Source organism: Anabrus simplex, chromosome 6 (assembly GCF_040414725.1).
Source record: "Anabrus simplex isolate iqAnaSimp1 chromosome 6, ASM4041472v1, whole genome shotgun sequence".
NCBI lineage: Eukaryota > Metazoa > Arthropoda > Insecta > Orthoptera > Tettigoniidae > Anabrus > Anabrus simplex.
The window spans coordinates 76,673,949-76,688,246 of record NC_090270.1 but is presented as its reverse complement, the minus strand read 5'-3'; the positions used below and the strand labels follow the sequence as shown (position 1 = coordinate 76,688,246).

The following is a 14,298-nucleotide window of genomic DNA, read 5'->3' as shown; positions in this document are numbered from 1 at the left end:
ATCAGCACTTAACCAAGTTCACATGATCTAAGATGAAAGATATATAACACAAACAGAGAAGGAAAAAAAAATAATAATAATTTTTTAACTTTGATCAGTAATAAACCATAGTTGGTCATTTTTATGCAATCAGCTTCAGATTCAGAAACAAGTTAATCAAAATGAAATAAACATTATAAATTATATTTAAAATTAACATTAGGAATAATATTTTGCAAAATACATAACCAGCTGACATGTTTACAATATGTTACTGTTCATCATGGCTTCAATCTCGTCATCTGACATTAGACTGAAGACATTTACTTAGGAAGGATGTGACAGCCGAGTGACACTGTCATTGGCCTCTCACCAAAGCAGTTATGGTTTGATTCCCAGCCAACACATGTGGAATTTTAGGAATGAAAAGTTACATCTATGTGGTTCAGATTTTACATAAAACTGGAGGTCCAGTGGCTGTGATCATGAAATCAACAGTAAGATAAAATTACAAATATCCCTCCTTTTACATTTTCTTAGGTTATTTTATTTTGAAAAACAATGTCATATGCCATACAGAGAAGTTTGCTGTCACCATAGTTGTTCATAATGGTAATGGATGAAATTGGGAAGGAGACAAAGGAAAAATATGAGAGCAGAAAGCTAAAGGTGATGCTTGCAGATGACATTTGGTGTGGGGACTCAATGGAGAGGAAGTACACATGGTCAACTGGACATGTTGAGTGAGTATATTGGTAATTACAGAATGAAAATAAACAGGACAAAGGTGTTGACTAGAGCAGGAGGAATGGAAAGGTACTGTGAAAACTGGAAGACAAGACATTAAAACTGGAAAGCACTTGGAAAGCAAACTGATGCAGGATTGGACATGGAGATCAGTAAAGGATACAGCAGGGAAATGCAATTTACTACAGTGTGCAGACTTTGATCTGGAAGAAGGAAGTACCAAGGAAGTATAAAGAGGTGATATATGAGATGTATTACTGCCCCAAACTGAGATATCCAGCACAGACCAATTGATGTCAGGAAGGAAATTGCAAAGAAAAGACTTTTTGACAGAATAGACAAAGATACACTGAGACGGCCTGGACACGTTAAAGAAGATGGAAGAAGGAAGGATAATGAAGCAGATGGCAGCTAAGACTGAACGTGGTTGAACTTAAATAAAAATGGCATAATAGAAAGACACTAGATGGAATGGTGCCATTAACATCCCAACATGTTAGGAACTGGAAAGGGGAAATTAATCACAGTGATGAATGTCTTATACCAAAAATAATAATGTAATTTATTATAATAAAGTTATTGGTTTTATGTCCCACTAACTAATATAGTTTTCAGAGACACTGAGGTACTGGAATTTTGTCCCGCAGGAGTCGTTTTACGAACTAGTAAATCTACAGACGCAAGGCTACAAATTTGAGCATCTTCAAAATACCACTGAACTGACCCAAGATTGAACCTGCCAACCGCCTGAGCCACTCAGCCTGGCCTGGTATTCAATATTTTAAAACTATGCAGTAAAATACTGAAATGTGAAAAATAATTGCCTGCAACCATTAATTCACATGTTTTCACTTATACTATACAAAACAAAAACAAAAGGTATAATTATATAAACATTCTGATATGAGTAAGATTACGGTGAATTATTCTACATCCTTATACATCTTCCTTTCTACCTTAAAAAAAAAAAAAAAAAAGATAAATGGTCCATTGGTTTCCTAAACACAGAAGTAATTAAGTACTTAGAATGGAAGTTAAATATTCCTGCTCTACTTTTTCAAATGAACTTCTGTATCTATTTAAATCTAATATACATCTTTGAACACAAAAGCTGAACAATTGATTCCTTTTTTGTAACTGATGAACTGAATGGTGGAAATATAAAACATTCCAATTAAAGGAATAATTATTTTATTCCTTTAACATATACAAGTTAATAACTCAGATGAGCTCATTGGCTCAAGAGGAGTTTCAGAATTTCCAGGGAGTTTCAAGTTCAACTTTCAACTTTCCTGGTCCAGAATCTTCATCAGGCTTTTCTGGTGTGGTTATCTTATTGGTCTTCTTCTTGCCAAATCTGAGGTTGACTAAAGTTTCCTATATGTTGGCTGTCAGCTCATGGTACAGTCATGTCAAGATATTTCATTTCCAAATTAACCAATGATGAGAGTTTCAACATGTCATGAAACAATTTTTTTTTTTTTTTTTTTGAGATAAAGAAGATGAAAGTGGTTCCAAATATCTCTGCTGATCAACTTTTGTATCAAAAATGTACAGAAAATGCTTTTCACTACTCCCAAAGCTACGGTTTCACACAGAAACCTAACTAGGATGCATATTCACTAATGGACAACATTTCATGAACCATGAAATAGGAAGTAAGAACTGCTATGAAAATTCTTATATAAAAACAATTTTCATTTTTTAACAATTTCATAATTTTTCCTCTGTTGTTAAATATGGAATCAATAGAGCAAATAGCACCAACTTCTTTCTTTTTCACTCAAATGAATAAAAGAAGCTACCTGTAATCCACAATTATAACTAGGAGACATATCACAACAGCAATTTCCAATTACTACCATCGAAATTCTGCACGTAATCTCCATATTCCTTCTCCACTTGATGTCCGATGAAAATCACACAATTCTTCTAATAAACACTTGAAAAGAGGAGATGAACCCAAGGGTAAACGATCTTTAAATCTTGCCAAGATTTCCTGAGTACTTGCTCGTCCATCAGCTGAAGCACCATAGGCTACAAAGTTCCTAATGTCTGTAAGTAACTCCATGTTATCTTCAGGTACTATGGAATGGGGTTGAGGAACAACTGCCGAACTACTGGTCCCTGGCTGGGGTTCAAGTTGTGGTTCAGGTTCCACAGGTTCTGCATGTGGATCAGGTAATAACCGATTCCTTTTTCGAATGCGAGCCAATAACTCAGAAGAGCTCATTGGCTCAACAGGCATTTCAGAATCTCCAGGGAGTTTCAACTTTCGCTTGAATATTCCTGGTCCATCTTCATCATTTTCATCCTTAGGCTTTTCTGGTGTGGTTATCTTATTGGTCTTCTTCTTGCCAAATCTGAGGCTGCAATGAACAAACAGAAAATGTTTGAAAACAAAACAAGATGAAAAATACTGTAGGCCAAATAACACTCAAAATCTCTAAGAGCAAATGAGTAGGAAGACAGGGGTAAATGTTGACAGACTTTAACAGAAGAACATTCATCAAATTTGTTTTGATGGAGTCAGATTTGAACAGTGACAGTTTTGCAGGTACTGTGGTAGGAGGCCACATATTCATTTGACTAGAATGTTGGTAGCTAAGCCAATGTACAAAGCAGGGCAAAGTCTGCACTGAAGCTGATAGATAATATTAGATGAACTGCAGTCACGGCAACCTTGTAAGGGGGTAAGGGTGATGTTACTGGGGGAAAGTGTTGACAAGTGCACATAGACAACAGGAAAGTGGCAACAGGTACACACAGACAGCAGGATTTGCAGTAGTAGTAAAAAATCATTTTGTTAACAGGATTAAGTACACAAACCTAATATTTCCTGGGGGACGTAAAGCTCCACTCTGGCCAGTCCATGTTGGTACCCCTGCATCAGCTTGCCAGCATTGCCGACGTGATTCTTTCAATGCCATCACTGCCTCCTGAGCAACCTTCTTAGCCTCTCCCTCCACCAAAGCATAATCTGCTTCTCCTCCATGCATTATTTTGTCATGTTTCAAAGCTGTCTTCAAACCTATTAACAATAATAATATACTCCACAGAGATGAAAAAAGCATATCAAAAGTATAAACTCTTTATATAGGATTCTGCACGTTATCTATGAAAATCACAAGTTTATTATTTTTTTTAAATCTTGCAATTTAGCTAAGCACTTTGACAGATACATATTTACTGATACTATTAATGGAATGCGGCCCAATATGATGTCGGGGATGAAGCGAGATTATATTTTACACCATATTTTACGACCGGATGCCCTTCCGGACGCAAACCTCAGTTGAGAGAATAATGAATATGAAATGAATGATGGTGAATGAAACTGGGTAAGGAAGCGGAAGGAATCGGCTGTGGCTTATGAATAGGAACTGTCCCGGCATTTGCTTGGGGGTGCAAAAGGGAAACCACAAAGAAAAGAAAAGAAATTCTCAAGACAGCTGACGATGAGGTTCGAACCCACTCGCCTGCCGAGTGCAGAGCTTGGCTCCATAGCCGTAGCATGTTAATGCGCGCAGCTACTCCGCTCGGTGATACTATTACTGAAATATAATATAAAATTCTTTATCCAAGAACGAGTAATATCAAAATCATTTACATTTGGGGAAAAAATAATTCATCTGAGGAAGGGGTGACAATTCCGCATGAGACTCATCATTACTACTTTGTCTCGCACTTTCTTGTAGTTCAATATCGCCACTTAAGATATTCTCCATCTTCATTATCAAAATATAGCTCTCCAGAATCACTATTTATGAGGAAACATTCAATTTCTTTGTCAACAAGAGATGAATGTATACTTCAAGGCGCCATGATGGCTACACATAAGCGGAAAAGATGTTCCACTCCAAAGAAGCTGAAATAACACCAGATCGCTTTCAAAACACACAAAATGGAGTGGTATATCTGCAGTACAGAACTTCTTTGAGCATTTCCATGGAATCTCAAAGCATGACATTATATCGCGTTCATTTGTGAGATCGGTGAAGTACACACGACACCAAAAACGTATATATACGGGTTTGGCAGTGATTGGGTTAATCGCCATAATATGCATTACTGGAGTGTGGATAATCCCCATTGGGTGTGACAGACAGCTTTTCAGGTACAGTGGGGCGTAAATGTATGGTGTAGAATCATGGGTGATCACCTCATTGGTCCCCATTTCTTTGAGGGCCATCTGAGCAGCCAACGCTATCTGCGGTTTCTCCAAGATGAACTACCACCGTTTTTGGAACATGTGCCACTCCTTGACCACTGCAGGATGTGATTTCAACATGACGGTGCTCCATCGCACATGGAAGTGGTCGCCTGCGACCATCTCCATGCAACGTATCCTGATAAATGGATAGGAAGGGGAGGACCTGTCGCCTGGCCCACCAGATCACCTGATATTACGCCCCTGGATTTTTTATTTGGGGCCATGTAAAACAACTGAGGTATGCACAGGAGCCGGCCTGTCCTTGTCACCTTAGGCAGCTCATCCACGAGGCATGCCAATCCGTTCAGCAGAGCTGTTGCAATGGGCCAGGCGGTCCTTACAACATCGCGCGCAGCTCTGTATCAACCACGGAGGTCATCAGTTTGAGCAAGTGCTGCGTTAAACAACGTGGATAACTGAAATCCTGTCACATGTTTCCTAGCTTCTATCAACCCAGCTCCATACCACTTGCATGGGACTTGAACCTTCTAACCCTCGAGCAGTCAACTAACACACATCCTACCGTGCGCTAACCAAGTGAGTTTCTGCGACACTTGACCTACAGCACCCACTTCCCAGCTTATCCTGGCCACAGACCATCATTTCCACATCCTCGTCCAACCCAGCACCATACCCAATGCAACGATACATACGGACTTTTACAGGGTCAAATAAACAAATCAGTCCTTGGGAGCTATTCAAGTATGCAACCTTACAACATCCCAAGCAACTGACTGTTGGAAAAAATTCTTATGTGGGATTCGAACCTCCTATCTTGAGCACTGTCCACTATCACATATCTCCCCACCAGCTTGCCATGTGAGCTACTGCGACACTTGACCTACGGCACTCACTTCCCAGCCTATACAGTACCGTGCTCCCAGTCTGTGCGTACATCTCCTGTTTTAAAGTATGTGTTCTGCTTATCTGTACTCGTTTCACGGGTTCATTCAAGGTACCCATAATGAATTAATAGTGGCGCTCACGATTCCTGCTGTCTTCTAGCCATAAACACACATCTCGTTATATTACCCCGGTTTAGGGAGAGGGACCGATGTCTTTCAGAGTTGTAGTAAATGCGAAGGGATGCGTAAAACTGGATCGCAAGGGGCTGGTAGACCATCAAGTATAAGCAAGCAGACATATCATTTAAAGAAATAAGTAGACAGCAATGTTCCAGTAACTATTGATGGTGTTAAGTAGAAAATGTTTTGGCCTCGAGAGGCTACTCAGAATTGTTCAACCATGTGGGTGCTTTGTTGACATGTTATCCTACACATTTAATATGCTGTGCTCTGTAGGAAACTTCACTGCATGAAACATCACTTTCACAGGCTAAATTATTTTTACTTCACAGAAGTTACCACAACTGAAACAGCTTCCCATTTGATAAATGATGATGATGATGATATCATAAACCATGAAGAACTAAATGATGGTAACATATATTAAAAATGTGGATTTCAAAGTTCCTGGTAATTTGTATTAAATAAAGAAAAGAAAAATCTACAAAATGAATCTGACTTTGATTTCCTCTCTTATTCATAGAAAAATGATTAGACAATATGAAATGTTACACTTTCATATAAAGTATATACTTTCCAAAGTCAGGATAATTCATAAAAACTTGACAAATTCTTCCAATTAGTGGGTTTGAACTCAATTTTAGACAGGTAGCCTGAATATGGTTTTCTATTGTTTGTACCTTCACACCAGGCTATTAAGAGGGATATACTTTAATTACTCACTTCCTAATCCTAGCCCTTTCCTACTCCATAGTTGTAAAAAAAAACCTTTGTTAGTACACTCAAAATAGAAAAATTCTAAGAAATTAAATTATATACAGAAAAGCTTGTTCTTAAACATCAGATTTGCCATAGGTAATACAGAAAAGTTTTATATCATAGAAATGAGTGATATTAGTTCAGAAGAAAGACACAACTAACCTAAGCTTATCGACTGAAGGTGGCACTCCATAGACTATATTTCCTTGGATAGTAGAATACTACATCAACAAAGTTAAATGAAACTGGCTTTCAGAATAGACTACAACATTGAATATTTGGTATGATGAACAGAAACAGTCTAGAGAAATTAGATCCAAGGGAAGGCGCATGGAAGGCGACTCAAGATTTTGGCAAAGTCATTCAACAGTACTAAGTTGAGATATCAAGTGTGAAGTCCAATGAAGCAGTTGGACCTAATGTAACATTTCAATTGAAAAATGCTGAAAAAAAAAAGAACAACTCAAATGGATCCACAGAGTCAACAAATGCACATAAGAAAAGGGTCTGATCCTTCAAAGAATGAAGGTATCGGCAAAGTATGGAAAGGGTCATAAAGGGCATGAAAATGAAAGGTACCCTACGTCTCACAAAACTAATATAATTGGGTCTGGAAGGAACAGCAGCTGACCAAGAGAGATCAGATAGGAAACATAAAAGCTCAAGTAAGTGGAAGTAATGCCAGACTCAGCAAAGGATGCTGTAATCACGAACCCACTTTTTCAAGCTGAGAGCGCCTGGGCCACTTTTAGTTGCCTCTTACAACTGGCAGGAGATATCGAGGATGTATTCTACCGCTGCCACCCACAAGGGAGTAAGCACTGGGCACAATTCCTCAGCAATGAGAAGCAACAAGTTAGAAGAAATGTATGCACTTCCAATTACATATACAGAGTGATAAAATATGTTTTACTCTGGCATAAATAGTAATGAAAAGGAAGGAGATGGTGCGGTATGCCATCACAGGTTATGTTCTGACACCAGCCTTTGTTTTGTGAACACATTGTCTGATGTTGCAATTATATTTCATCTGCTCTCAATCGTGAAGTTCAAAGACAGTTACAAGAAAGATTCCTGGGTGTAGACATTCCAAGTTGTAAAACAGTCCATAATCTTTATAATAGATTTCAGGAAACCGGAAGTATCCAGCCTAAGAAACCAAAATAGCAGCACAGGGTTCTCACTGAAGAAAAAAAGATGACATTGGTCATAGCTTGGAAAATTCTCTTAAAAAATCAATTCGTGATCTTGCACAACAAGTGAGAGTTTCATATGCGTCCATGAAAAAGGCTATTAATTATTACATTTAAAGTTGTATGAAATAACTGTGGCAAATGCTCTTCAATTAGGTGACCCTGTACAAAGGTGCACATTTTGTGTGTGGAGTCTAGAAAATATAAACAATGGACAAAGAGACCCACGTTTATTATTTTTCTTGGACAGGGTCTAGTTCCACCTCCATGGTTGTGTGTGTACACAAAACAATCATTATTGGAGTGCTGTTTAAACCTGAATTTTTGCATGAAGTACCCCTCCATGATGCAAAAATTGGTGTTCAGTATGCCATCAGCAGTGAAAGAATCATAGGATCAATTGTTTGAGAATACAGTTAATTCTGTTACAGTATATCAATACCATACTACCTCCTTTTTCAGACTCTTAACGACAGGACTAACAGGACTCTGCCACTACTCACACTGCGAATAATTCCCTGAAAGAAATTAACGAAGTGTTTCCACAGAACAGAGTTATTTGTAGGAATCTGTGGCCCACTTGGTCCCCTAATTTATCATCTGTGATTATCACTGGGGTAAATAAAAAAATATTGTATGAAAGACAAACCTGCACTATACCATACAACAATTGAAACATAATATTCATCAGGAAATTGCCAGGATTCCTCTACATGAACTACAGCGAGTGATGAATAATTGAATCACTTACTTTCCACTTATTTCCGATAGGCCCTATGTCCACCTCACCTATTTTTTAGAAGGAAAAAAAAAGTTCATTAGACTGCCATAATGATTTGGCTTTGCTTGTTACAGGGATCCTAAAGATACTATTATTTAAGGTACAGTATATAAATTAAAAAACAATATTACAGTATTAAATTAAAGTGCTTGGGTTTAAGGGCCTTTCTGCAAAAAATAAAGTATTTACTGGACAACAGTTTTCATTATTTCCTTTATAATGGATTTCAGTATAACTGTAGATATTTATTTCACACACAGTAAACTACAGTCTACTACGGTAATAGAGTAGACGGTAGAACGTACAGCCAGTGACTCTGCACGGAGTATCGGGCAGCGAGAAACAACTCAAACCCTAAGAGGACCAACGACTTCATGCGGATGAGTTCTCTTAGGTGGGCCGATGGTCCCCTCAGTGTATGAAATGACACTAGAACCCTTAACCCATTCCGCTACAATGACCGGTACAGCCGTCAAGAGTTCCACATTTATTAACATGCAATGACAGGTACAACCGTCCCCATGTACTCAAGTCGGAAATACGTCTGTCTGACTAATGATTTCTTTCGATTGTGATGTTGTACTTTAGAATTACGTTCCAAGACAGTTCTAGCGTATTTACATGCCAATGTTATTATCCGAAGGCTATTTTGTCAATGTTTATTCTGTTTCTAAGGTTGGTCATCTTGTTCATGAAATGAATGCTAAACGGAGCAAGATGTCATGTAAACATCACGAGGAGAAAGAGGAAAGAATTCTGCAATTTGCGCTTAACAGTGGTGACAAAGGTATCTCAGAATTATCTGATAGTAGTTTTAGCAGTGATAGTGCATCTGAGAACTGTGACTCCACTCGTGAAAGTGATAGTGAGGATGAAGATAACCTCACCGCATCAAACAATTGAAAATGGAGTTTGGCCAGTAATTTTTCGAAAGGCAATGCGTGTACAGTTGTTTGGGAGCTAAATACTGTAGTCAGGAGACATCTGGATGATAATGCTACAGAGTATGATGTTGTGAGTCAATTCCTTACTGACACTTTTTGGGAGGGAATTTGCAAGGAAACCAATGCATATACAAATAAAATTCTGGAAGATGTCACCCTTCCTGATTACGCCACTATACGAGGTCCATCTCAAGGCAGCACACCAATGAGACTACAGGGAAGGCACTGGCGTCATTTTCCTGAAACGATTGCTCCTACAGCAAGTAAATCAGCCACATCAAGGAGATGTGAAGTCTGTTTTGAGTGTGGAATCCGGAAGGCTAGTTACTTTACGTCGCACCGACACAGATAGGTCTTGTGGCGACGATGGGATGGGAAAGGCCTAGGAGTTGGAAGGAAGCGGCCATGGCCTTAATTAAGGTACAGCCCCAGCATTTGCCTGGTGTGAAAATGGGAAACCACGGAAAGCTGCCGACAGTGGGGCTCGAACCCACAATCTCCCGGATGCAAGCTCACAGCCGCGCGCCTCTACACGCATGGCCAACTCGCCCGGTGAATCTGGAAGGAATCTTGCTTTGAGTGCAACAAATGCAAAGTTGCCCTCTACATGGATGGATGTTTCAAGGTGTACTATACCTTAAAAGACTTCAGTTAAATGTAGTAAGTTAAACTCTAACCCAAAATGTTGTTAGTGGGATGCAGTATGCTTTTGTAACCATTTTAGCATCCATAACATAAAATGTAGAAAAAATAATCGCATTCCAAGGTACATTTCTCAAGGAAAATATTTGCATGTACTCAATGTTGAGCAGCCTCATCACCTGCTGGCAGCAGCTCTAAAATGTCTTTGGAAGTGGCGAACCCATCGTAATAAAAGGCTAAAATTACTGCAAATATGGTGTGGCCTCAGAAAATGCTAGGGCGTCCCCTGCAGGCGACGCACTGTTCTTCAGGTACTGGGGGAGCTGTGAGAAGTCGGAGACCAGTACCACAGTATATCTGAATCGGGATAGTCAACATCCTAACTCTGACAGACAACACCGAAGAGCTGATAAGAGTTCATGAAAGAGGACATAGCCATCCTTGGTCTCAGTGAAATAAAATTGAGGGGAAAGAAAACTGAATGAAGGACACAGGCTGTTTTACAGTGGAGGATAGGATGCAGTAAATGGAGTAGGAATGATCACTACAAAAGATATCCTGGAATATGTGGAAAAGAGGAAGAAGATCAATGACAGAATTATCATAGCAAGGATACAGTTTGAGACAGGATCTGTTCCAAGTATATGCTCCACAAACTTGAAATAAAGAAGAGAATACAGAACAATTCCATGAAGAAAGGGAGAAATACACTGAAAACTTGAGATCTGAACACACAAGAAAGAAGAGAAGAAATTACGGGGTAATTTGGATATGACAACAAGAATCAAGAAGGGGATATGTTAATGGACTTTTGCCAGAGGAACCAACTAACAACAGGAAACCCATGGTTCAGGAAAAAACATAGCCAGAAGATTACCAGGTATGGATGGGGAGACAGAAGAACAAAAACATTGATTGATTATATATTAGTGGAAATAGGACATCAGAAAGATCTTATGGATGTTATGCCTGAGGAAGCCTTTGGGGGTGGCCATAGAGCAGTGATAGCAAAGCTGAAAGTAGGCAAGGTCACAAAACGTAAGAAAAAAATATAAGGAAAAAAAGAAAGATCAGGGTTTGGAGATTGAAGAAAATGAGGTTCAGGAAGAGTTTAAGAAAGAATTACAAAAACTGAAACCAAGGACAGATATTAGCCATGTTGAACAGGAATGGAATCATTTTAATAGTGCATTTGTAAGGTGTGCAGAGAAAACATGTGGGAGAACATCAGGAAAGGTAAGAGAGAAAGAGACAACATGGCGGAATGATAGAGTGAATGATAAAGTAAAGGTAAAGAAGAAAAGTTGGAAGGAATGGAAACCACAAAAGACTGAGGAGAGTAGAGCCAGATACACAGAAGCGAAGAGAGTTTACAAAAAAAAGTAGTAGCCAAAAAGAGAAGAAAAGCTAGGAAACATTCACCCAGGAAGTAAATGAAGATTTGAACTCTGGAAAAAAAAAAAAAAAAAATATTTAGAATTATAAGAAACTGTAGGAATGAAGCGGTGAGCACAGGGTTTGTGAAGAATAAAGGAGTAATCCTGACAAAACCAGAAGAGATAACGAACAGATGTAAAGAATATTTCAGTGAACTGCTGTCCAGGCAGCAGGGATAGAAGTAACAGAGAAGGAATCAGACATTACAATGACAGAGGTGGAATGGGCTGTTAAAAAGATGAAGGTGGGAAAAGCTGTGGGAATAGATGAAGTAACCATAGAAATGATCAAAGCGCAGGACCAGCTGGACTCCAGTAGACTACTGAAGTGTATATGGAGAGAGAGAAAAGTACCAAAGGATTGGGAAAAGAGAGTTATTATACCAATATTCAAGAAAGGAAATAAGAAGATGTGTGGTAACTACCGAGGAATCACCATCATTTCCCATGCTGCCAAGATAATGGAAAGGATATTGTAAAGAGGAATTAGAGAAAAGGTGGATTCAGAAGTGGAAGGTCAACAGTGGAACAGTGGAACCCATTTTCATTTCTCATTCTGAGACAGATCATGGAAAAGAGCTGAGAATTTGGGAAGAATATAGTAATAACTTATATAGACTAAAAAAAGGCATATGACAGCATCCCCAGAACCAAAGTTTGGGAAAAGTTGACACACAGAGGCATTGGCAAGGAGCTAATAAAAATGATAAAAGCTATACAGTGTATGATAACTGTTGCAGCTGTGTGAAGACAACAGTGGGTAGATCAGAATGGTTTGAAACTGACAATGGACTAAAACAAGGAAGTGTGCCGTCACCTTTACAGTTCATAACGGTGATAGATGACATCGTAAATGCAGCAAGGGAAGATTAAAGAGGGGAAAGAATGAATATAATGTACTGAATGGAAGGATTGAACAATGGGGTTTGAGGTTCAACATGGAGAAAAGCAAGACAATGGTGATAAGTAGAAGAAGGAAAAGGAGTTATCAAAATTGGAGGCAAGGAACTGGAAATAGCTAAACACTTTAAATACTTGGGAAGTCAACCGACAGAAAATGGAAGACTGGATATGGAAATTAGTAGAAGGATAGAACTGGGGAGTGCCTTTCACCACCAGGTATGGAGATTAATATGGAATAAAGATATACCAATGCAGCAGAAACCTTGACAATGACTCGGAGAGAAGAGAGTAAGTACAGGCAGCTGAAATGAAATTCCTGAGGAGTATGTTACACAAAATAAGAAGGGATAGGGTGAGAAATGAAGACATATCAAAAGAACTAAATGTGCAGATTTTTTTTTTTTACAAGGAGCTTTTGACCGCACTGACACAGATAGGTCTTATGACAACGATGGGTTAGGAAAGGGCTAGGAGTGGGAAGGAAGTGGCCATGGCATTAATTAAGGTACAGCCTGGTGTGAAAATGTGAAACTACGGAAAATCATCTTCAGGGCTGCCGACAGTGGGGTTCGAACCCACTATCTCCTGAAAGTAAACTCACACCTGTATGCCTTAACCACACGGCAAACTTCAGTAGAACAGATTGAGATGGTTTGGATATGTCAAGCAAATGACAAAAGAAAGACTGCCAAGACAAGCACTGGAAAGACAGATGGCAGGGAAGAGAGAACGAGGAAGACCAAGATCACAATGGATGGACTCTGTGAAGAACAGCATAGGATAATGGAGCTTGGACTGGAATACAGTGTTGGATGAGGAGTGAGGGAGAGACAGGATGAAGAGGAGAGGAACCATATTTGCCCTTACCTGGTGTTTGCTGGAAAAGGGGAAATTATGACAATGAAACATTAGTGCAGAAATATGAGCAAAGTACACATTTTTAGATTAATTTGTACTAAAAAAATCTAAAATTATTAATAATAACCTCAGAAAGGAACTGAATTTACCATTTCCTTACACATTACTGTAATTTTCTTTAACTCTTTCAGTCATTCAAACCCTGCTACAGTCTGTGCTCTTCATTCTGTTGACCACTGGAGAATCTCATTCCAAAAGTCCAGAACAGGTAACTAGCATGATGTAGGAAGCTGATTGTTTTATGCCTACCACCTTACTTGCTTTCATTGGAATGTAGGTTCTCAGGATAAGATTATTTGACGGAAAACATACAAATGTCCACATGAAACTTTAGGCAAACTCAACCAGAATGCATGGAAAATTAACTCATTTATCATGGTGGTTCTTTGGGTTTTTAGCTTGTCTAGGACTGTGATGTTTAACATCTCCAGCATCTATCAGACCATGTAGGTAAAGATCTTGCTCATCTTTCGAATTGAAATCAAGGAAGTGGCTAGTAACTGACAACTGGTCATCTTGACTTATAGAGACAAAGCACTTATTGTGACGGTTTCAAGGTGGTCCTACAGTTTTGGCAGGAATCAGCTTGCCTTTGTGGTTACGATGTTGTAACCCTTTTACTTTTGAATATTTTATCACATTTTGCTTATATGTAGATGGATGCACAATACCTCTCTTCCTGGTACTAGGAAGTGGTACATCTTCACCTTCTAGCAAAACTGACTCACTTTCTTGTTTTCACAATATGGTCCAAAGCT

General features: G+C 38.9%; 1 protein-coding gene across 1 annotated transcript in view; it reads right to left on the bottom strand.

The window, feature by feature from the left end:
- Nucleotides 1-2,248: 2,248 nt before the first annotated feature.
- LOC136876136 (DNA excision repair protein ERCC-6) overlaps nt 2,249-14,298 on the bottom strand; it is a 194,830-nt gene continuing 182,780 nt past the window's right edge. Inside the window, exons 19-20 of the mRNA XM_067149837.2 lie at nt 3,556-3,757; nt 2,249-3,095 (exon numbers count right to left, since the gene is read on the bottom strand). Coding sequence (XP_067005938.2) covers nt 2,585-3,095; nt 3,556-3,757 — 713 coding nt within the window. The 3' untranslated portion in view covers nt 2,249-2,584. The remainder of the gene's footprint in view (nt 3,096-3,555; nt 3,758-14,298) is intronic.